The following is a 24,843-nucleotide window of genomic DNA, read 5'->3' on the forward strand; positions in this document are numbered from 1 at the left end:
ACAGGCCATAGCTAAAGCAGTTGCCAAGAGAGATCCTCATCCTATCACATCAAAAGAGACCCTAGTAAAAATTCTGTGACACTCTAACAGAGCCCAACGAGAACATGGACACAAATGTGCTGGCATATTGGGCACACAAGTCCATGGCCTGGCCTCACTTGGCCAAGGTGGCTCAGCGTTATCTTTTCTACCCACCAACCAGCTTATGTAGGAAATGTATCTTCACAATGGCAGGAAACATTGTGAACCATCATCATTCAAGGCTGGTCCAGAGTTGATAGAAAAGCTGGTCTTTTTGAAAATCAATCTGCTTTTGCTGGGCTTTCCAGAATTTCCATGTGAATGGCAAGATGACTGAAAGCTCCATGGAGATCTTGCTGCCACTCTGCCTAGCTGCCATGCCCCATATGTACCACCTTGGGGTCTTGCTTCCATTTTGCCTTATTGCCATACCCATGATGCTATATCTTAAGGGTCTTGCTGTCACTCTACCTAGTTGACATGGACTTGATGCTATACCTTGGGGATCTTGCTAACAATCTACCTATCTATCATGATTCTGATGTACCACCTGGGGGAGCTTGCTGTGACTCTGCCCAACTGCCATACCCCTGATACTAAAATTTGGAGGTCTTGCAGCCATTCTGCCATGCTCCTGATGTACCACATTTGGGAGTTTTGCCTCATCTTGTTTACTCCTTGGATTCCAGCCTAGTTCTCTTACATCTTTATTTGTTATACTGTGGTGTTTTCTCCCCAAAATAAAAATGTGGAAAAAGAAAAAAAATACAAAATTCTTCTTCCACACTACCTCTTTTCTGGTTTTTTGTCTTGCTGTATAATCTGGCCACTATTACTGCTCTTCCTGCTCTCTAATGGTACCTTGGAGAAAACCTGCCAGTTTAGCTACTATTTTGCTGCTTTTCAGCTCCTTTGGGGAAATTCATGCCATTGTTGGTGCTGCCTTTCTGCCTTGGCTTGTTCAGATAAGTATTGTTCTTTCCCTTTGTCCCTCTCATGCTTTCATGTGGGTTTTGATTCCAAAAACAATGCAGTAGTTGGTCTAAAGTAGCCACGGGTGTGAGAATAAACGAAAGAAGACCGATGACTTGGAAAGAAATTTATTAGTATAGTAATAACCGCCTGACTCTGGCTGAGTTTCGCCCTTAGGGCTACATCAGGGGCTCATGAAATTATATGATTATGTACTCGGGCACACTATATAGTGTTCCAATTGCACACTGATTTGATTTTATGGATTGGATGTGAGATTGATTATTGAACCATATGTTGTAAGGTAATCCTAAAACAGTATTCCTATTCTCTGTTCGAATAGGACAGACTGCTGCAGTCTCTTTATCTACATTAAGTGTATACTGTAGTGCTACTTGTTTGAGTGCACTGCATGTATATTTCTGGTGAAAGTTGAAGCGCTTTTCTATAAAATGTGATATTGAGTGCACCATGACTGCAGCATAAAATCAAATCAGTGTGCAACTGGAATACTATATAATGTGCCTGAGTACATAATCATCTATTCTCAAGAGCCCCTGATATAGCCCTAAGGGCGAAACTCGGCCAGAGTCAGGTGGTTATTACTATTCTTATGTGGGTTTTGATGCCTTTGTGCTGTTTGTGATTCTCTGCACTCTATGCTTTGGGGGGTTTGATGCCTTTGTGTTATTTGTGATTCCTCGCACTCTATATCTTGGTGGTTTTCATGCCTTTCTGCTTTTTGTGATTCCCTTCACTGTATGTCTTGAGGGTTTTGATGCCTTTTTACTGATTACAATTCCCTATACTCTCTGAGGTAGATCTTTAAAACATATGCGATCACGTACTTTTGTTGGCGCACCAGGCGCAAACAAAAGCACGCTGGATTTTATAAGATACACGTGTAGCCGCGCGTATCCTATAAAATCCGGGATCGGCGCACGCAAGGCTGCCGATTTTGGGCAGCCTGCACGCGCCGAGCCACGCAGCCTGCCTCCGTTCCCTCCGAGGCCGCTCCGAAATCGGAGCGGCCTCGGAGGGAACTTTCTTTTCGCCTTCCCTCCCCTTCCCCTCCCTTCCCCTGCCTAACCCACCCCCCCGGCCCTATCTAAACCCCCCCCTACCTTTATTTTGTGATTTACGCCTGCCCAAAGCAGACGTAAATCAACGCGCGCCAGCAGACTGCTGGCGCGCCATCATCCAACCCGGGAGCTGGTCCGGAGGCCTCGACCACGGCCCCGGGCCGGTGCCACGCCCCCGGGCCCGCCCCCAAATGCCGCTTCACGCCCCCGAAAAGGCGCGTCATTCTAGACGCGCCCCCGACACGCCCCGACACGCCCCTTTTCGAAATCCCCGGGACTTACGCGAGTCCTGGGGCTCTGCGTACGCCGGCGGCCTATGCAAAATAAGCGCGCCGGTGCCGGAGGGCCCTGCTCGCGTAAATCCGGCTGGATTTACGTGAGCAGGGGTTTTAAAATCCGCCCCTCTGCCTACAGGATCTTGCTGCTGCTGTACCTTTCTGCCATGTCCGTGATGACCAACTTGGGGGTCTTGCTGCTGCTTTGCCATGTTGCCATGCCCTTGATGCTACACCTTAGGGGTCTTGCTGCCATTCTGCCTAGCTGACATGTTCCATTTAGGGGTCTTGCTGAAACTTAATCTGCCATGCCCCTGATGTACCACCTTGGGGAGCTTGTGGCCACTCTGCTAAGCTGCCATGCCCTTGATGCTAAACCTTGGGGATCTTGCTGCCATTCAGCCTGGCTGCCATACCACAGACTCTGCACCTTAGGGTTCTTTCTGCCACATCCCAGATTTTACACCTTGGGGGTCTTGCTGCCATATCCCAGACTGTATAACTTGTGGGCCTTGTTGCCACGCTGCCTTGCCTCTCTACTCCTTATGCTACACTTTGGGGATCTTTCTGCCACTTAGCTTTACTTCCATATCCAGAATCCACACCTTGGAGATCTTGCTGCTATACCTCAGACTCTTCATTTTGGGATGTTCTTGCCCCTGCGGGTGGCTGCTTTGACTTCTTAGAATGTCTTGGAGTCTTGCGATGTCCCTCTATTAGTGCCTGCTTTTTTTTTTTTTTGGTTTGGTTTTTTTGCCTCTTTTGCTGCTTTGTTTTTCCTTCATGGTTCTTTAGGATGTTCATGACACTCCTGGTGCCACTTTGCCATTCTAGTGCTGCCTTTAAGGGTTCTTGCCACTACTATCGGTGTCCTGTTTCAAAGCCTTGGGGTGGTCTTGACTCTCTTGATGCTGCTTTGCTCCTCTGATGGTGCCCTTTTGCCCCTTTACAATGCCTTAGGTTTTTCATGCCACATTTGGTGTCTCTTTGCTACAGTCTTGGTGCCTTGGAGTTCTCTTCCCCCTTCTGATGTTGATTATCCACAAGTTTCATTAGATTTGATTAGAAAACCTTAATTTTGAAGCTGAAAAGAGGCTGCATTGCTTCCCCCATTGACTTTAATGGGAAATGAAAAAAAAAAAATCAAAATAGAGAAACAAAACTTTTTGTTTTTCGTTTCAAACTCATGAAACTACTGGAAGTGATCTAAGAAATGAATAAATTAACCAAAATAAAAAATGTATCTCTGCATATCCCTACACCTCAACAAAAGGGGTGAAGAGTAGGTTTAAGAGAGGTAACAGATATATTCAAGAGGACTAGTGATTAAAGTGCTGGGCTGAGAATCAGGGAAGCAATGAGTTAAATCCCACTTCTCTCACTGATGCTCCTTGTAACCTGGGGCAATTTGTTTCACCCTCTATTGTCTTAAGTGCAAACTTAGTGGCCAATGTGCTAAAGGTTTTCTCCCATTAAGTGTCTAAGATTTGTAAGCCTTCTGTGGAAAGGAAATAGCCACTATATCTGAAATGAACATTCTTTGAGTTCAAGTTTGGAAATGCGAGTAATCAAATCAAAACCCCAATACTCTGCAAATCTATCATGCAAAAATTCTCCCTTTAAAGCCTATGGTTGAATTGTTTTATAAATGTACACATCTTGCAGAATATTTATAAAGCTATTCTCCAAATGAAATTATTAACTTTTGTGTATACTTATCTCTGACAAGAAGGTGAAGAAAGGACCTCCCAGGTGCCTATTTTAAGAGTCTCTTATGTAAAAGAAAGATCCTAGCTAATGGAAACTCTTCTATAAATCAAGAATTGGCACCTGACGTTTCTACTTATTTCCTCTGTCTTTCCCCCTCTAATAAATTCCCAGAACCAGCCTGCCACCCTGCCCCGGCACCTCCTCACTTTGAGACACAAAAATATTGGCTTTCTTTACACTTTATTTTCCAGTGGTAAGTGCTTCGCTGATGTGAATCAGATGAGCATGCTCATTAGCCATGCCGATTTACGTTCCTTCTTGTTCTACTGAAAGTAAAACAGAAAGAGCGGAAAAACTAATTAAAATATAGCAATCACAATACTCCAAAACCAAGAGACTAATAAAAACAGAATCATTGAAGCAGTAATTTCCCACTGAAGGTTTCTTATACACACATTCATGCTTAAATTTTCAAAGATGAGCAGACGTACATGGTAGCAACATTTTACACACCTTAGATTATACACCAAAAATGAGACATTAGAAGTCTAAAACCTCATCTGAATATCAGTTTGGAAACCTATGTAGGACAATTAAATACTTAGTACAGGATTAGCACCTAGCATATATTACATTTTGATGTCTGGTATACTGAATAGGAGCTCAGCAAGGTTATTGCAAGGCCCTGCCTCTAAAATGCTGACTTTTAATGACATCTACTTTGAGGCATCTAAATGGGGTTAGATACATACATGGAATCATTGAAAATCAGTAGGCATCTAACTAGTTCTCAGTAGGCCTATATTCCAGTTTCAGATATTTAACTGTAATTGTTGTGCCAATTTTTTAAAATTTAGCCCACAGTGCCACCAGTTGATTTGTGATGGATGCTCCTGGGAAAGCTGTAAATTTACAAACTAGACATCAGCAATTCAGCAGGAAGCCATGAGGCCATGGATTCCAAACTTGTCCCAAGGCATTATTGCCAACCAGGGATTATGTTTGAAACTCATGGATGCATAATTTATTGCAGGGGTGCTCAAACTGGTCCTTGGGGCCCTCCCAGCCAGTCATATTTTCAGGATAATCTCTAATGAATATGCACGAGATTCATTTACATACACTACATTCTATGCGTGCAACTATTTCTCGTGCACATTCATTAGGGATATCCTGAAAACCCAACTAGCTGGGGAAGGGGACCCCAAGGACTGGTATGAGCCCCCCTGCCTTATTACAATAATCCTGAAATATCCAGTCCAGAAATTCTGATATCTAGTAAGAATATACAAAAATCCCCTTTCCTATTAGCTCTTTCCCCTGCCACTTCCTCTGTGCTGCTAATCCGACCTTCTTAGTAGCAAGTGGCATGTCACAGTGCTTTCCTAGGGAGAGAGCTCAACAGTGTGCCAAAATACTAATGGAGAAAACACATAACAATCAACTGGAACCTGACAAGCACCAGCAGTATGTAGACACTTGATTGCAACCACTGCTGACTTAATGCTTTCTTGTGTTTAATTTTGGAAATAATGTTTTATATGCTCGTGCTTGTAGTGGCCTCAGCCTGTCTATGATTGTGCTCCTCTGTTGTCTATCATTTTGTTTTGGGGGATCTTATATTCTATTCTTCCTTAAGTCTGTTTTCCACTCTTCTGACTTTCCAAACCTGACCTGAAATACCATATTTGTATAAGTCAAAAACATTTCATAATATAGCAAAAAAAAAAAATGCTGTCCATTCTTACTGATGAAGATGGACAATTCTTCATAAAGCTCAGTAGGGTATAAGAGTATGTTTATTCAGGACAAGATGGACTCGTCGATCTCCAAGTTAGAATGGCTCTGGTTGATACCCTGTTTCCCCGAAAATAAGACCTCCCCCGAAAGTAAGACCTAGCAAAGTTTTTCTTTGGGAGCACAGAACACCAGAGCATGCAGCTGTGATTTTTTTACCCTGCAGGATTCACAGTTAGTTGTCATCACAAACCAGCATAACCAGACAACTATTCAGAATATAATAAATGTTCATTTTTTTGTTCAACAATATATGTGAATTCTTCTTCATGGAAAAATAAGACATCCCCTGAAAATAAGGCCTACTGCATCTTTGGTAGCAAAAATGAATATAAGACACTGTCTTACTTTTGGGGAAACAGGGGTATGTATTTTTTCCATTTGCGATTTTTCACACTTCTGAGCTCTTTCCCAAGGAAAGCACTATGACACGCAGAATAAGTGCAGGGGAAAGAAGTAATAAGAAAGGGATTTTTGCACATTGTTAGCAGATATCAGAATTTCTAGGTTGGATATTTCAGGAGTAATGTAATAAACCTTGTATGTCTGGGTTCCAAACATATCCCTGGTTGGAATAATGCCTTGGGTTACTATGGTAATCAGACTGACTGTCAGAACCCAGCTTGAAGTTATGGAGCTATGTCTTACACACGTACACACACACACACACATACACACGCACGCTCGCACGCACACACACACACACACACACACACACGTGAATTTTATAAACTGATGTGAATTCAGACACAATTTTTTTTGACCCAGAAGAGATTCTTCCCCCTGCTTTGTACATCTAGCCCAAACAGAACAAGAGCTGAAATCTGGCACCAAGAGCCTTCATTCGCAACTATCTAGGGATTATTCCACTATTTTATAGTCCCCTCCTCCCCCAACATACCTAGAGTGGTCATTGCGACGATGGTCCTGGGCCAGGCTCCAGGGCAGAGCTGACCTTAGGAGTGTGTGGGGCCTGGGGTGAATCAGCCGGAGTGGGTTCTCCCTGGGTTGGAAGACCTGGGAGGTCCTTTTCTGGACCGTCTGACAATGATTTGCTGCTGATGTCTCCGGAGCACAGGACGCGGCAGCTCCTGACCCTACGATAGGGGAGGGAAGTGATGTCAGACATCAAGCAGCGCTGACAGGAAGTTCTAGTGTGGGGGTGGGGCTACAGCAAGGTGTGAGGTCAGAAGCAGTTATTCAGATTCAACCCTCCTCCCGCCCCCTTGAGGACGGCCCTGTGCCAGGGCTCCTTCCAGAACCTTGCAATCATGGATCCTATACCGAGGCCACTGGGTGTAACCATGACTTCCCCTCAGCCCTGGGAGCTGTGAATGTTGCCTCCGAAGCATCCCCAGCCCCAGCTGACCTGGGGAGCGGAAGACCCAACTCAGGGATTAAATCTGGGACCTTCCGCATGGCAGTGCACAGCTACCAGGCAGGCTCTCAATTATTATTTTTTTTTATAAAAGAAGATTTTTCAAGTTTGTTACCTCAGAAGAATGAAAGGATAGGACAAAAGAGTGGAAAGTAAGGCAGTTAAAAATTAAAATTGAAGAATGAGACAGAGAGAGATAAAAGATTATAAACTGATTTTTAAGGAACCAGGAGACTGCTTGATTATCTGACACACCCCTTACCACTAAATCTTGTACAGTGCATGCAATGGAATAGTAACTGGACACTTCAATTACAGGCCATCAGGGAATCTTTTCTCATGGCATGATTTCAAACTATGAAAACTCTATTAAAACCTGTCAAATTCAAAGGTGGTTTATAATAATTAAATGTGAGCTGTTGATACCACCTTTACTCAATAAGAATCATCATGTACACATTCAGCTTGCCAGATTTGCCCACCCAAATTTTCCTTTTCTAATAGGTTTTTCAATAAACTTACATATGGTAATATCCTTACATAAGAAGGAGCAGAGCTAAGAGCATATATTAATATATTAGACAGCAAGCACATGAAAACAGAATTAAATTTAATTCTCAGGATTGAAGGGGACAAAATGCTTGGAAGCCATGGACTTCATTTACACATTTTTTTTATGACAGGCAAAGTAGAGAAGGGTTATCTGTAACTTCAGGCTTTCTCCTGATCAGCAATGTTGGAGACTATAAAAAACAGATCCATCACTGGGTCTAAGGCAGGGTACTATGGAACTCCAGACAAAGAGAGGGTACAACCACAAAGCTCAAAGAGGATACAAAAGCAGAGAGAGAAGAAAGAAAACAGTGACCAAGGTAACAAAAAAGAAAAGCATCAAGGGGGATCACGTGATATGGTGAACTCGCTAGGACATGTGCTGCCAAGCTCCAGGTCCCGCCCCCACACTAGATAACTGCTATTTTACCATATCTTTGCACTTTTTTTTTTTAGCAAACTGATTTTTTAATGTTCCTAGTAGATGGACAAATGTTTGGTTAGGTGCAGTGCAGATATGTCTACAAAATTAACAAGAAAAGATAGAGACAAGGTAAAAGCGTCTGACAACAGAATGGGGACTGCCAAGTAATATACGATACCTGGCTTGTTAGAGGACTCGCTGGTAGCAGGAGTAACAGCAGTGATGGTAGCGGCACTTGATGTTAAATTGGAGCGCATTTCGGCATAAATTGCAGAGGTTATAAATTCAGTATCTGATATTGAAACACTGTTGGAGCTAGTGGAGGGCTGCACTGAAGTCGAGGATGATACAGTCCGGATGAAGAAGTGGACTTCTGAACTAGAGAAGGCTGCGCGAGACAGAGAGGACAAGTTAGATGAATTGGAAAACCGCTTGAGATGAAACAGTTTGCGGTTTGTGGGGTTCTCAGAATCTGTTCCTGATCATGAGCTAATTCAGGTACTGGAGAAATGGCTGATCATGGAATTGAGCTTGAATAATTATTAGGGCCAGATTGTGTTTGAGAGGGCGCATCATCTAGGCCCTAACGCAGCAGACCATTTAAAGCAAGGGTGGAAAAATTATGGCCTGTAGGCCAAAACCAGCCCATGCACCCCTTTTTTGTGGACTACCAAGATCCAAGGCAATCTCTGTTGTCTCCAGCCTGCCAACGCTCTGACCTCAATGTCATCAGCAATGACTTGACATCATTGGCTGGAGACAACTCAATGCCCCACCCCTACCAGTTCTTAACACCACCCACCATGCCTAAAAAGGCCAATATAGGGCTTTTTAATTGGTCAGTTTGCAGAGCCTTCTGTGGGTTGCCATGGTGACATGATGGAAGCTGATGGGAATGGAATGCCCGGCCCAGATTCCATTCACAGCCGGAGTAGCGGCTCTTGGTGCAACAACAATGCACGACCAGAGTTTGAGGGAGAGTGGAAACAGAAGTCCTTGATGTCAGGGCATGTGAGACCTGAGCCCTAAGTCCTCACTTCCGTGTAGCATCTTGCCTCTGGCCTCCTCCTTCCATGGCTGGTGTTGGTGGTGTCAGTTAGTGCTACTGACACTGCCACCAGTGCCTCTCTTCTTCAGCACGCATAGTTCAATAAGTTATTTGAACCATGCTAGGTTCCACAGTACAGAGCACCACGTGATTCAATCAGCTGATCATTGAATCGCACGGATGGAAAAGAGGTGTCAGTAACAGGTTTAGTGCCACTAACTGGCACCACTGGCACCAAGCCATGGAGAAAGGAGAAAAGAGAGGCATTAGATTGAAGTTAAGTGGAGGAACATGGGGACTCACCAGGATTTGGGTTCTAGACTGAGTTTCCCTAACTGATTTGTTTACCTTAATAATAATAAAAATAAAGGCCTCTAGTTTGGACTATCTGGACTTCCTGTTGTCTCTTCATCATTCATACTATATTTGATTCGACTGGCACCCCAGGGTTCATACTCGAGCCAAAGGGGGGTTAAGTATGAAGCTTATGTGGTTATGTATGAAATTCTCTACACTGGTGGTGTTATATAATGTGTTACTTAAAGTTGTACTTCAAATAGTGTGGCGATTTTATATATATATATCACACAGTTACAATCTCAAAATAATAAAGTGACATATCAATAATTCATTATTTTTCATCTTTATTTATCAAATTACAAAAAATCTCATAAAAAGTTTTTCACCTAACAAAATACACATAGAAAAAATGCAGGAACAATATACAATTTACGATCCACCTAATAGCATAAAAACACACATCCATACAACCATTCATACAAATTTAAAAAACACAAAAGCTACAGATTTTTTCCTTCTAAATGTCTCCCAACATGTTTTGCTATCAAAGCTTCTTCAGGGGAGTTTACTTCGATCACATTCCATCATATAATTGATGTTCCTGTACATTTGAAGAGAAAGCGTTCTTGTGCTTCTTCGTCTCAATAATCAATGTAACTCTTCCGACAGCAAATCATATATGTGTATCTTTTAAAATCTATTTTTATATAAAAATACAATCAATTCATCTAGAAAATTTTGGTACAGCATAGATTTAAAAAAAAAAAACAAAAAAACCTCAGATCCCGACCATATAAACTCATATATACCAACAAAGACAGCCTGCCTTCTTTTTTTCACATAATCCACACCTATAACATTTAAATCTATATTAGAAAAAACAATCTTTCAAAAATTTCAGATACATAGAAATAAAGGGAGAAGTTGAATCACCAAAGTCCACAAGAGGCTCAACATCTTTATCAATAAAGTCCTTTGTTCATTCGGTGTCAGGAAAGGAAGGTTTTTGGTTTTTTTTTTAAATCAAGGACAACGTGTCAATCAGTGTCAGTTATTTATATTGTTCGGTGTCTGTGTAATCTTCTCTATGTAGGTAAAACCTCTAGGGAAGTTAAGACACATATTGCGGAACATTGAAGTTAAGACACATATTGCGGAACATTGAAGGCCAATGCCCCTTTGGAGGAACATTGGCAACAAAATCGGCATTCTGTGGATGATCTTTGTTTTTTTGTTGTTCAACAGATATAGAAGGGGTGGAGATATTAACAAGGTCTTGTTACGAGTGGAACAGCAATGGACCTTTTTTTTTTTTTTTTGAGAACTTTGGCCCCGACTGCTTTGAATGAGAAGGCTGATTGGGTGGCATGTTTTTGAATTTGTGATCTATGATTCGCCCCTCTATATTATATAACTGGATTGGATGGTGTAAGTCATCTGTTCTACAAGATGATATGGTGACGCTAACATGGTATGCGTTGAAAGATGTTGACCCTCTTGTGGACTTTGGTGAGTTTCAACTTCTCCCTTTATTTCTATGTATCTGAAATTTTTGAAAGATTGTTTTTTCTAATATAGATTTAATTGTTATAGGTGTGGATTATTTGAAAAACAGAAGGCAGCCTGACTTTGTTGGTATATATGAGTTTATATGATTGAGATCTGAGGTTTGATTTTCAATCTATTCTGTATTAAAATGTTCTAGATTAATTGATTGTATTTTTTATGTAAAAATAGATTTGAAAAGATATACATATATGATTTGCTGTCAGAAGATTTACATTGATTATTGAGACAAAGAAGCACAAGAAAGCTTTCTCTTCAAATGTACAGGAACATCAATGATATGATGGAATGTGATAGAAGGGAACTCCCCTGAAGAAGCTTTGATAGCGAAACATGTTGGGAGACATTTAGAAGGAAAAAATCTGTAGCTTTTGTGTTTTTTTAATTTGTATGAATGGTTGTATGGATGTGTGTTTTTATGCTATTAGGTGGATTGTAAATTGTATATTATTCCTGCATTTTTTCTATGTATATTTTGTTAGATGGAAAACCTTTCATGAGATTTTTTGTAATTTTGATAAATAAAGATGAAAAATAATGAATTATTGATATGTCACTTTATTATTTTGAGATTACTTAAAGTTGTAGCACTGTGCAGTTCATAATATAGGATTTTAAATTGCACCCTCATATTTGAAAGCTTCTTGGGGCCTTTTGTGAGACTGCAAATGGACTTTATATCATTCCAAACTGAGTATTGCAGTTTCAATAAGTTAACTATTGTATGCATAATAACAGTAGAAAAGGTATTAGGAGCTTATCCCCAGGTTTAGTGTCCCTAACTGCAGTGAGACTGACAGGAGTACATACTTCACAAAGTAAATTATGCCATAGCTTGGGAATGCTTTAGGGACTTGGCGGCATTTCTATTGTACACATAGACCCCATGCCTCAGAACTTATAGTGTGACTAAATAGTGCTGCCTTGGAGGAGGAAGGTCTCATGATCAGACAGCATTAACCTGGTGCAGCAGGAAATGATCCTGTAGCAAGGACCTGTTCTCCAGGTGGTGCATTGTCCTCTTGCATCAGGGATGTGTCTCCCAGGGCTACTGCCCAAAAGGGAAGTTTTATGTCGGCCATCATAATTGGTGATTTGATTATTAGGAATGTAGACAGATGGGTGGCTGAGGGGCAATACGATCGCTTGGTAACATGCCTACCTGGTGGCGGACCTCACGCATCACCTAGATATAATTTTAGACAGTGCTGGGGCAGAGCCGGCTGTTGTGATAAATGTGGGCACCAAAGATGTAGGAAAATATGGGAGGGAGGTTCTGGAAGCCAAATTTAGGCTCTTAGGTACAAAAGGTGAAATCCAGAACCTTCAGGGTAGCATTCTCTGAAATGCTCCCTGTTCCACATACAGGAAGCCAGAGGCAAGCAGAGCTCTGGAGTCTCAATGTGTGGATGAGACAATGGTGCATGGAAGAGGGATTCAGTTTTGTAAGAAACTGGGGAAACTTTTGGGGAAGGGGGAGTTTTTTCCGAAGGGATGGATTCCACCTTAACCAGGGTGGAACCAGGTTGCTGATGCTAATCTTAAAAAGGAGATAGAGCAACTTTTAAACTAGAACAAAGGGGAAAGCCGACAGTCACTCAGCAGCGCATGGTTCGGAGGTAGGTAACTTCAAAGGATACTAATGAAGCATTAGAGTTAGGGCATCCCAACAGAGATTCCAATAATAAGAAAAGTAGTCCAAATGCCTAAAATTAAAAACTCACCTGAGCTAAAAGATTCCAATTTATCCCTGTCAACTGAAAAGCAGAATGTTAATACAAACAAAAAACACACTTTGAAATGTTTATATGCTAATGCCAGAAGCCTAAGAAGTAAAAAGGGAGAATTAGAGTATATAGCAGTGAATGATGACATAGACTTAATCGGCATCTCAGAGACATGGTGGAAAAAGGATAACCAATGGGATAGTTCTCTACCAGGGTACAAATTAAATCGCAATGTCAGAGAGGAGCACCTTGGTGGTAGGGTGGTGCTTTATGTCTGGGATGGCATAGAGTCCAACAGGATAAAGATCCTGCATGAGACTAAATGCACAATTGACTCTTTATGGGTAGAAATCCCTTGTATGCTGGGGGAAGAGTATAGTGATAGGCGTATACTACCATCTACCTGGCCAAGATGTTGAGACAGACAGTGAAATGCTTAGAGAAATTAGGGAAGCTAACTGAGTTGAAAGTTCAGTAATAATGGGAGATTTCAATTACCCCAATATAGACTGGGTAAATGAAACATCAAGACATGCTAGAGAAATATAGTTCCTTCTTGCAATGACAGTTTTATGGAGCAATTTGTTCAGGAACCGATGAGAGACGGAGCAATTTTAGATCAAATTCTCAATGGAGCACAGGATTTAGTGAGAAGTAACAGTGGTAGAGCCGCTTGGCAATAGTGATCTAAATATGATCAAATTTGAATTAATGACTGGAAGGGGGACAGTAAGTAAATCCATGACTCTAGCACTAAATTTTCAAAAGGGAAACTTTGATAAAATGAGAAAAATAATTAAAAAAAAAAAAAAGGTGCAGCTACAAAGGTAAAAAGTGTGCAACAGATGTGGACATTGTTAAAAAAATACCGTCCTAGAAGCACAGTCCAGATGTATTCCATACATTAAGAAAGATGGAAGGGAGTTCAAACGATTGCCAGCATGGCTAAAAAGTGAGGTGAAAGAGACTATTTTAGCCAAAAGATCTTCATTCAAAAATTGGAAGAAGGATCCATCAGAAGAAAATAGGATAAAGCATATGCATTGGCAAGTTAAATGTAAGATATTGATAAGACAGGCTAAGAGAGAATTTGAAAAGAAGTTGGCCGTAGAGGCAAAAATTCACAATAAAAACTTTTTAAAATATATTTGCAGCAGGAAGCCTGCAAGAGAGTCAGTTAGACCATTAGATGATCGAGGGGTTAAAGGGGCACTTAAGGAAGATAAGGCCATAGCGGAAAGAATAAATGATTTATTTGCTTCTATGTTTTCTGAAGAGGATGTTGGGGTGATACCCATTCTGGAGATGGTTTTCAAGGGTAATGATTCAGATGAACTGATCCAAATCATGGTGAACCTGGAAGATGTGGTAGGCCAGATTGACAAACTGAAGAGTAGTAAATCAACTGGACCGGATGGTATACACCCCAGGGTTCTGAAAGAACTAAAAAATTACATCTCAGACCTACTTCAATTAATTTGTATCCTATCATTAAAATCATCCATTGTACCTGATGACTGGAAGATGGCCAATATAACCACGATATTTAAAAAGGGCTCCAGGGGTGAATCGGGAAACTATAGACTGATGAGCCTGACTTCAGTGCTGGGAAAAATCATGGAAACTGTTATAAAGAATAAAATCACAAACATTTAGATAGACAAGGTTTAATAGGACACAGCCCGCATGGAAGTCTTGCCTCACAAATCTCCTACATTTTTTGAAGGGGTGAATAAAAATGTGCACAAAGTTGAACCAGTAGATGTGGTATATTTGGATTTTCAGAAGGCATTTGACAAAGTCCCGCATGGCAGGCTTCTAAAAAAACTAAAATATCATGGGACAGGAGGCAATGTCCTTTTGTGGATTGCAAACTGGTTAAAAGACAGGAAACAGAAAGGAGGATTAAATGTGTTTTCACAGTGGATAAATGTAAACAGTGGAGTGCCTCAGGGATCTGTACTTGGACCAGTGCTTTTTTAATATATTCATAAATGATCTGGAAAGGGTCACGATGAGTGAGGTGATCAAATTTGTGGATGACATAAAATTACACAGTAATTAAATCTCAAGCAGATTGTGATAAATTGTAGGAGGACCTTGTGAGACTGGAAGATCTGGCTTCCAAATGGCAGATTAAATTTAACGTGGACAAGTGCAAAGTGCTGCATATAGGGAAAAATAACCTTTGCTGTAGTTACACAATGTTAGGTTCTATTTTAGGATTTACCACCCAGGAAATAGATCTAGGCATCATAGTGGATAATACATTGAAATCATCGGCTCAATGTGCTGTGGTAATCAAAAAAGCAAACAGAATGTTAGGAATTATTAGGAAGGGAATGGCAAATAAAATGATGGATATCATAATGCTTCTGCATTGCTCCATGGTAAGACCAGATCTTGAATACTATGTGCAGTTCTGGTCACCGCATCTCAAAAAAGATATAGCTGCACTAAAGAAAGTGCAGAGAAGGGAGACCAAAATGATAAGGGACATGGAACGGCTGCCCTTTGAGGAAAGGCTAAGGAAGTTAGGGCTGTTCAGTTTGAAGAACAGATGACTGAGGGGGGATATGATAGAGGTCTACAAAATCATGAAAGGGCTTGATCAAGTTAATGTAAATCGGTTATTTACTCTCTCAGATAATAGAAGGACTAGAGGGCACTCCATGATGTTAGCAAGTAGCTCATTTAAAACAAATCAAAGAAAATTATTTTTCAATCAGCGCATAGTTAAGCTCTGGAATTCATTGCCAGAGGATGTGGTTACAGCAGTTAGTGTAACTGGGTTTGAAAAAGGTTTGGATAAGTTCCCAGAGGAAATCCATAAACTGCTTTTAATTAATAAGCAATAGTAACTCGAGATTTATTTAATGTTTGGGTATTTGCCAGGTACTTGTGACTTGGATTGGCCACTGTTGGTAATAGGATACTGGGCTTGATGGACCCTTGGTCTGACCTAGTATGGCATATTTTATGATCCTATGTAAGCTTGGTAAATTAACATGAGACTTTTCTAAAATGGCTGAATCTTCTCCCACATTGTGCCTTAATGAGTATAAGGAACATGTCAAATCACAAACATGGACTCACTTCCTATGAAATCATTATGCCTAGAGTTCCCATGCCAAAATCATCTGTGGACATTGACTTAGCCCAGGTCGAACTGAATTTGCATTTTGTTTCACAGTTACACTTGCAGGTTAAGAAGAACTACCAATAGGTATTTGCAGGATTGACAGGTCCACCTAATCTGACAGTGTCAGACATTCAGCCAGGTGAATTTTTACTATTCAAGGAATTCCAGTGAAAAGGATTATTTATAGCCTTGGTAGAAGGGTGCCTACTGAGTAGTTTTGTTGAGTCATTCAGCTTTACAACTACAAAAACTTGACCATTGGCTCCATGCCAGCCACTGCAAAAAGACTTTTGAAACTGCAACATCAAATATTGAACACAAACGAGGTAGGCTTGAAACCCACTGGAACAGGCCTATCAGATCTGTCTGTGGACTGCCCCTGAAGTCCTTTATCTACTGAATGAATAAAGGTCTAATTCTTCAGAGCTTACCTAAACTATACTGAGAGGTGTACTTTGGGATCCCACGTAGACATGTGCTTGTACCATGATAAAGAATGCCTTTTCTTCACAAGGAGTGACTGAACATTATCCTCCTCATTCTGACTCATGTCATTGCAGTAATGCCAGTTCCTGAAAGAAATGGATATGTCCGTCTGACAGCTACAATCCAGAGGAGCCTTAATCTTACCAGTTGCTGGATGTGCACTCATCTTCTGACTGTAATCACTTCATCTTTTACAGCTAATGCCCTCCTCGCTATTCCAGCATATCTTCCATTGGAATGGACTCTGGCCTTGTATACAAAGGCCATTTTCTGGTCACTTAGACCATACAGACTATTGAATTGTCTCAAATCCTTGACTCAGCAAAATGTTGTTTGCAGTACAATCCAGGTGTGACATCACGACCTCATGAGGATTACTATCTACAATGTCTTTATACTGTTGAAGCTTAATGGACTCCTTCAGAAAATGAACAATTTACTAAAGTTTTCAGGCAATCCAAAAACTGATGTTTTAACTGCCAATGAACCTAAGAAGGACAAGGGACAAGTGAACATTGGGAATTCTTCAAACCAGACAGCAGCTGTTCAATTTCAGTGGAACTTATATAAGCAAAACTTGTCTCAAAGCACACATTGCACTTTCTTCTCTATGATACACTGGGTCAGAAATATCACATCCTAAGGCCTCATAAATATTTTTCACTTTATTATCACATAAATCAGAACATTTTTCACAGCTTAGTGATTCTGTCTCAGTAGATCTCTGCATAGGGCAAGTTAATTGAGAAACTATGGCAAACTTCCAATGGTTGATTTAAAGACTTGCAACATAATAAACGAAATGTGCAGCTTCAAAATTCTTCTTGCAGATAGCTCTCAACACATTAAACTGATCCTTTAATATGGAGGTTACTGAGCCTAATGGTAGATGATTATACCTTAATAGCTAATGACTTGAATTCACACCTGTAGATGTTGGACATTGGATTTCACATATTTATCCACTAGTCATGTGATCAGAGCATACCACTTTGATGTATGATACTTCAACTTCAGCCAATATTAGTGCCATAGATTATATGTAAACAGCAATCATTTTCCCTTATAGAGGATTTTATAATTTTTTATCTTTATGAATTGGCTCTGAAATATATTAAAAAAAAGTCCAAAAGCTATACAAAGCAATAAACAACCCCAACGCTGGCCAATGTTTTGCCAAATGCCTTCTTCTAGGGAATAATCCATATCTACATGATATACTTAACTTGGTATTGTGATTCAACAGAGGCCAATCAGGTCACTACATCCATGGCCATTCCAGATCCAGAAGAGATCAGCAGGTGACGTAAACAGCTGAGTGGAAGTGTGTCATTTCCATCTGACACTCAGCTGATCTGCTGAGTCAGAACAACCACAGTGCTGCGGAGAGAACAAAATAAACAAGCAAGTATGCAGAAGCTTAGGGGGCCACATGAACATGGCCCACCCATAATACAATATTAAATCAAAGGGTGAAAAAAAAACCAAAACAAAAATTGTACCATAACTGCACATGTACAAAAGTCAATAAAACAAGGACAAATCCTTGTCAGCCCCAAAGCGCCAAAGACTGAAGTCAGTGTAGCCAGCATAGCTTCAGGTGCAGGAGGCCAGTGGAAAAAACCACCCACCCCCCTCCTTCCACCAACATCAATGTGATAGAAAATCAATGGTCTGTTGTTCTATGCAAAAAGGCATAAGACCAAAAAGGAGTGACAAGCAAGGCATTAGCCTACCGATGTTAAAGAAAACTTTTATGACCAACCACTCTAACACATAGGGCTCGATATTCAGCCACTATCCAGCAGCCTAATAGAGAAATTTATCAAGCCACGGTAGGGCTATAATGCACAATAAATGCTATATACCTCGCGATATAGTCCAATCACAGCGATATCACACAATATCACTTGTTTTGAAGCAAAATCTGCCCAATTTGCAAGCATAAAATTGCACAATGCATGCAATGCAGGTGATGCATATTATATTTTATATAAATAAAATAACAAGGCTAACTTGTAAAATTTTCAGCCTAGTCATTTTAGGTACTTTTCTGAAAACGTTATTCTAGCACAGGAGCACCAGGACTTTGACGCAAGTGTTGATGCTCCCGCACTAGAATTAAATGGCCATGAAGCCCAACATGACACACACACCCAACGAAAAAAGCCACTGGAAGTCTCACTAACCCCCCCCCCCCCCCCCCCCCCCCCCCCCCACCCCAGGGCTGCCATTCGAGGCGGCCCCACAAAAAATGTTTTAAAAAAGATAAAGTCTACTATGTGGTGATGCCCCACCCTGCTGCTCAAACCCTCACTGTTAAATCCAAACCCCTCAGTCAATTCCAGCCCCCCCTCCCCCCCACTTTCATTAAACCCTCATAGCCCCAAGAGCTGCCCGCCAAACCCTGGGACCCTCTTTCCATTAAATAGAAATCCAGGTAGGGTCCTCCCTGCCCTCAACCCCCAAAGATTACCTTGGTGGGCTAGTGCCCCCACACCAGATTCAGGTCAAAGACCAGTCGGCACGATTTTGGAAAATGGGGCTGACTGAGCCTGGGTCTAGAAGGCGCCCTGAGCCCTCCACTGACCAACGACTTTTCTAAAAGTAGGGGGGTCAGTGGGGTCCAGGGTGGGGGCACTAGCCCACCAAGATAATTTGGGGGCAATGGAGAGAGGGGGGACACTATCTCGGTTTCTGTTAAATAGAAAGGTGGGGTGGGGAGGTTTAATTAAAGGGGGAGGGGGTCTGGTACTGGACTGTGGGGGGTTGGATTTAATGAGGAGGGGCTTGAGCAGGGGTTGGGGCATCGCCACGCAGTCAACGTTATCTATTTTTAAAAACATTTTTTTGTGGGGCCACTTCAAATGACAGCCTCGGAGGGGGCGAGGGGTCAAGTATGACACCCCCCCCCCCCCCCCAGGTGTCTTTTTTTTTTTTTTACACTTTTAGGGGGGTTCTTATCTGGCTGCATGGCCCTTGAAAGCAATAGTGACTCTTTGCATTTTGGGCCACCATCGCATGTTTGATGGGCCCCAGCCACATTCTTTTCTCTTACAGACTTTTTCCACAAAACAAAAGAATGCGGCAATAGCGGAATGATATTTTCTTGGGAAAGGGGAAATATATTGCAGGATTGCTCCTCTTCCTGCAATGTTGGCCTGCTTCTGCGATAAAAAAAAAAAAATCGAACCTTAGTAAATCCAGCCCTAAGTTAGATAAATTTATCTAGCTAAACTGGTCAAGATATTCAAGCAGCTGAATATAACTTTAGGGCCACCAAATATCTGTCCTAGACTTACCCAGCTAACTAAGGGCGTGATTCACCAAGGCATTTTTCCATAGACGCAGAATGGGAGAAATGCCTTAGTCAATCAGACTCTGAGCCAGATAACTCTGAATACGGGCGTTTATCCATCTAAGAGCTAGATTTACTAAACTATGATAAGATAATAGCACAAGTTAAACAACATGTAACGTAATAGGGGCAAGGTTAGAGCAACACCATTTTGAAAAGTCGTGTCGATGGGCCCGGAGCTAAGGGGTGCTCCAGGCCCCCCCACTGAACCCCAATGACCTCTTTTTGAAGTACGAGAGATACAGGGGGGTGGGGGTCCGGCTGCTCACCAGGTTACTTTTTTGGGTTGGCGGGGTAATTACTAGAACCCAAGGATTTTTCTTTATTTGGATGGGGGTTTGTATGGGTACAGAGGCCATTTTTTCATATTCAGGGGAGGGGGTGAGGAAGGCCCGTACTGCCATGCAAGGCTTTGTGCCGTGATACAAAAATCACGCCGTGGCATTGCAGCGGTAGTTTTTTGGGGGAAGGGCCAAATATCATGTGGACGCCCCCCCCCCAATGATATTTGGCCCCTCCCACGATAAACTTTTGCAGCTTAGTAAATCTCCCTATAAGTTAGCCGGACAAGTGTGCTGCCCCAGAATGCCCTTTGCCCTTCCCCACCCCTCATTTAGCTGGCTCATTTTTTAGCCAGATAAAAATTAGCTAGCCAAGTGGCAACTGTTGACCAAGGCAGGATTTTTAAATCCCGCCATTTGTCTGGCTAAGTCCATAATTAGGTCCTAATTTACTAAGGCTTTTTTCGCATTCTGTGTCTGTGGGAAAAATGCTTAGTACGTGAGGCCCTGAGACACCCAAATGGGGCTGAATATTAGGCCCAGAGCGTCTTACCCACATAAAAGTTTTTGCACAGGCATTGGACAACATACACCACATCAGATTGACAATCATTATGTATATATCTCAGATTGCAGAACTTCAAAGAATTGAATGTTCAATTGAATGTTCTTATTAAACAATATCCAAGTGTTCCTGTGATTTATGTACTTCCGAAGGTCCATAAAAGAATGACTAACCCTCCGGGAAGACAGATTGTTTCTGGCCATGATTCTCTTCTTAAACTGCTGACAGTTTTTGTTGATAAGCTTCTAATTCCCTTTCTGCCAATGTTGCCTTCATGTATCAAAGACTCTCAGGACATGATTCAATAGCTGGATGCTTCACAGTATGAAACATCAGATTTACTTTTAATAATGGTAGATTGAAAGCTATTTATATGAACATTCCTCAATGAGAGGCTCTAGTAGTTATTTTTCAAGTGCTAGAGGGCTGAGCTTGCCTGCACACGGTATCTACCTCACTTTTGGTCAGATTGGCCTAACTAGCCCTCACAAAGAGTGTTTTTACATTTGACTAACTTTTTTTTATCAACAGATTCATAGAACTACTAAGGAGCCACTATACCTCTTGATATTGCAAACCTCTCTATATGGGAGCGTTTGAAGAATCTTGGCAAAAGGCACATTATAAACGGACAATATACTTTTATGGAGATGTTACGTTGATAACATACTTTTATTATGGAGAGGCTTTTGTGCCTCTCTTGCTAATTTTCAGGTCTGGCTCAATTCCTTGGATAAACATTTACACCAGCACTAGCCAACTCTGGCCCTCATGTGCCAGAAGTCGGTCAGATTTTCAGGATATCCACATTGAATCTATATAAAATGTATTTGCATATAATGGAAGCAATGCATGCAAATATATGTAGAGGTAGATATTCAAACGCTACTGAGTATTTATCCAGCTAAGTAGACAGCAGGATATCTTGGGGTCAGGCAATGGGCAGATTGAGGCGGGATCTGGTTATCTTAACCGGGTAAGTGACTATATTCAGCCTTATCTGGTTAAATTAACCAAATAAGTTAGACCTACTCAATAGCAGATATAAAGTTATATCTGGATAACTACGTGTCTGTTTATATCTTTTCTATGTTATCTGGAGAAGTTGTATCTGGATAACTTAGATAACCAGATATCTTTGAATATTGGACCCTTGGGCATAATCAGTGTGGAAATCCTGACATCTGTCCATGGCTGACTTTTGGTGTATGTGATCAGTGCGGTTGTACAGAGTGCCAAACACTAGGGGATGCTAGTACCTCCCCTCCAACGAGGCTACTGTGGTTGAAGCTTCCTCAGAGCCCCCTGCCACTCACTCTGCCCTCTTATTTTTATTTATATTAATTTTTTGTTTCCTCCTTTTTATTTGATGTCTGCCCCATCGGTGCTGCTTCTATGACCCAACCCCTTTAAGGGTCGCAGCAGTGATGATGTTATTGCCGCATTGTCAGTCCTAGATGTATCCTTTTTTCCAGCAGTGGGAGCTTGCCCAAGGCTCCCCACTGTGTTCTGGACCTTCCCTGTGCTGGCTGTGTGCTGCAGTGAGAGCAATGTTCTGCCGTGGCTGGTGAGAAAAGTCATAGCAGCAGTCTCTCTGTAGTGCTGCTTCACAGGAAAGCAGCGACAGTGCCCGATTGCTCCTCCCCCGATCCATGAGGAACCTTGTCCTTTCTTAGGACCGTGGGAAGCAGGAACAGCCCTCCCATGGTTGCTGAATGCTGCCACTTCCTCTAAAATACCACAGGATCCTGTGTAAGGGTTAGTGCCAGTGTTGGAGAGAGAGCCTGTGAGAGTGTCAGAGTGTGAGAAAGTGAGAGCATGTGAGAGAGTTTGTGTAAGTAAGAGTCTGTGTGAGAGTTAGTCTGTGTGTGAGAGAAAGCATAGGAGTGAAAGACTGTCCCACAGCTATTGGATGCCTCCTCCTCTGCTGCTCCTACTCAGGCTGCTTCACTAGGGCTAGGACAGCCCTTTGCCTATTCACACTACTCCAGCCAGCTTTTGCCAAAGGGACATCTTCAAGGACATGGGTGCGTCCCTCCCCAGAAAAGTAAAAAAACTTTTTAATGTTTTTCTCTGCCTATAACATCTCTGTCTCCTCTCCTGATAGGGCCCTTGGGTTGTGACATAGCTATGGGTAGGCCTGGATGGGTCTTGGTCCACCCAATTTGTGCTTATTACTGTCCAATCAGCAGTGGTCAGTGTCCAAGGAGACTCAGCAGTAAGGCCACAGTAGACTCCATTCGAGGCGGCACAAGAAGAGACCTGAGGATGGGGGGAAGCTCTGATTCAACATGTGTTTATGTGTATGTGAAAGTGTCAGCCTGTGTGTGAGAGAGATTGAGTGCATTTGTGAAAATGAGAACTTGTGTATGTGCATGTGTGTGAAAGTGAGAGCCTCTGTATGTGCATGTGAAAATGAATGTCTGTGTGTGTATGTGAAAGTGACAGCCTGTGTATGTGAACGTAAGAGCCTGTGCATTTGTGTGTATGAGAAAGTGAGAACCTGTGTGTGTGTGTATATATATATATATATATATATATGAAAGTGAGATCCTGTGTTTATATGTATATGAAATTGAAATCCCGTGTGTGTATATGTGTATGTACCTGAGAGTGTGTGTGTGTGTGTATGAAACTGACAGCCTGTGTGTGTGTATGAAACTGACAGCCTGCATGTGACTATGTGGAAGTGACTGTGTGTGTATGTGAAAGTAAGAGCCTGTGTGTGTGTATGTGAAAGTGAGAACCTGTGTGTGTGAAAGCCTTTGAGAGTGAAAGTGTATGTATATGTTTGCGTGTGAGGGAGCATGTGCGAGAGAGTCTGTGTGTGGAAAGGAGACCCTGGTAAATGAGTTAGAAGAAAACTGAGAAGAGGGAAGCAGGAAAAAGAGACCAGGCCAGACAACAATGGTAGAAAAAAAGCATTTTATTTCTGTTGTCTCCATCGCTGCTTGACGCCCTCACTCCGCCCTCTTTTACCTCTGTGGCGACTTCCTCCGGATCTGATGGACGGTTAGCTGCCGCGACGTCTTCTTGCCGTCTCCCTTCGGTGTCCCCGGACCGGCACGACGCTGCGGATCCGCCATGTTGCCTGATGACATAGGGCGCGCGCGCACTCCGATTGATGTACCAGCAAGGGCGCGAACCTAGGGGGCGTCCCCCTGGGATGACATCACCCGCTTCCAATATAAAAGGTCTCAGTATTCGCTAACGAATCGAGCTAGCAAGGGGATTGCTTCGGCTTTTCTCCCAAGCTACTCTGCCTCCTCGGACTTACCAGGGGTACCCGCTCCTCAGGGGCCTCACTCTCTTTTCTTTATTTCAGATTGCAGATAGGAACCGGTACTCGCTCCTTGAGGGCCCATGTTCCTCAACACTCTGAAGATTCTCTACTACCTGGAAACTATTGCAGATACAGACATTTGTGAGTTACCATCGCTCTCTCAGAGCTTTCCCTGGAACCAGGTACTCGCTCCTCGAGAGCCTGACCCTTTCCAGTTACTGAGCTTCCTTAAGACCTTATGTGAGTTTTGTCATCCAGTTCTGGCTATGAACACAGCATACCCTGTCTATTCACTATCTATTGTTTCTCTACAGCTCAGCAACCCTGGGATCGCTGTTCCAGTACCTGAGGGACGTCAGCCCTGCCGGACATATCAGCTCACTACTGCCACCTCTGGTGGTTCTACTAACCTGTCTAATAAAAGAATTATCTGTGGTTGTCTCTATATCCAAGCCTAGCCGGTGGTCCCTCTCAGGATATCCTCCTGGGAGCACAGTCATCTGCCAATGGCCCAAGGATCCACCTATCTACATTCCTCTACAGCTGGGTGCCCTCTCCAAGCACTCCGCTGGTAACAGATTGCTACTCCTTCCCCATCAGGAGTCTTCAGCAACAGATTCATAACAGATTGCTTCTCCGCAGTCTATACCTTACAGATTGTTAACTACTCCCTCTACAGGAGCAGAGCATATCAGATTGCTAACTCCTCCTTCCACAGGAGCCAGTTCATAACAGATTGCTAACTCCTCCCTTCTTGAGGAGTAGAGCATAACAGATTGCTAACTCCTCCTACCTCAGGAGCTGATTTGTAACAGATTGTTAACTCCTCCCTCCACTGGAGTCGATTCATAACAATTTCCAGTTTAGTGATTGGAC

General features: G+C 42.2%; 1 protein-coding gene across 4 annotated transcripts in view; it reads right to left on the minus strand.

The window, feature by feature from the left end:
• Window positions 1-4,283: 4,283 nt before the first annotated feature.
• The window catches only part of LOC115094353 (E3 ubiquitin-protein ligase TRIM39-like), a 90,063-nt gene continuing 69,503 nt past the window's right edge, over window positions 4,284-24,843 (minus strand). Inside the window, exons 7-9 of one of the 4 annotated variants that reach the window (XM_029607321.1) lie at window positions 8,390-8,599; window positions 6,759-6,954; window positions 4,284-4,383 (exon numbers count right to left, since the gene is read on the minus strand). In XM_029607321.1, the coding sequence (XP_029463181.1) occupies window positions 4,353-4,383; window positions 6,759-6,954; window positions 8,390-8,599 (437 nt within the window). In that variant the 3' untranslated portion in view covers window positions 4,284-4,352. Of the gene's footprint in view, window positions 4,387-6,758; window positions 6,955-8,389; window positions 8,600-24,843 lie in introns of all 4 variants that reach the window. The other 3 variants (XM_029607320.1, XM_029607324.1, XM_029607322.1) reach the window with 3 other exon arrangements.

This window comes from Rhinatrema bivittatum, chromosome 6 (genome assembly GCF_901001135.1).
Source record: "Rhinatrema bivittatum chromosome 6, aRhiBiv1.1, whole genome shotgun sequence".
NCBI lineage: Eukaryota > Metazoa > Chordata > Amphibia > Gymnophiona > Rhinatrematidae > Rhinatrema > Rhinatrema bivittatum.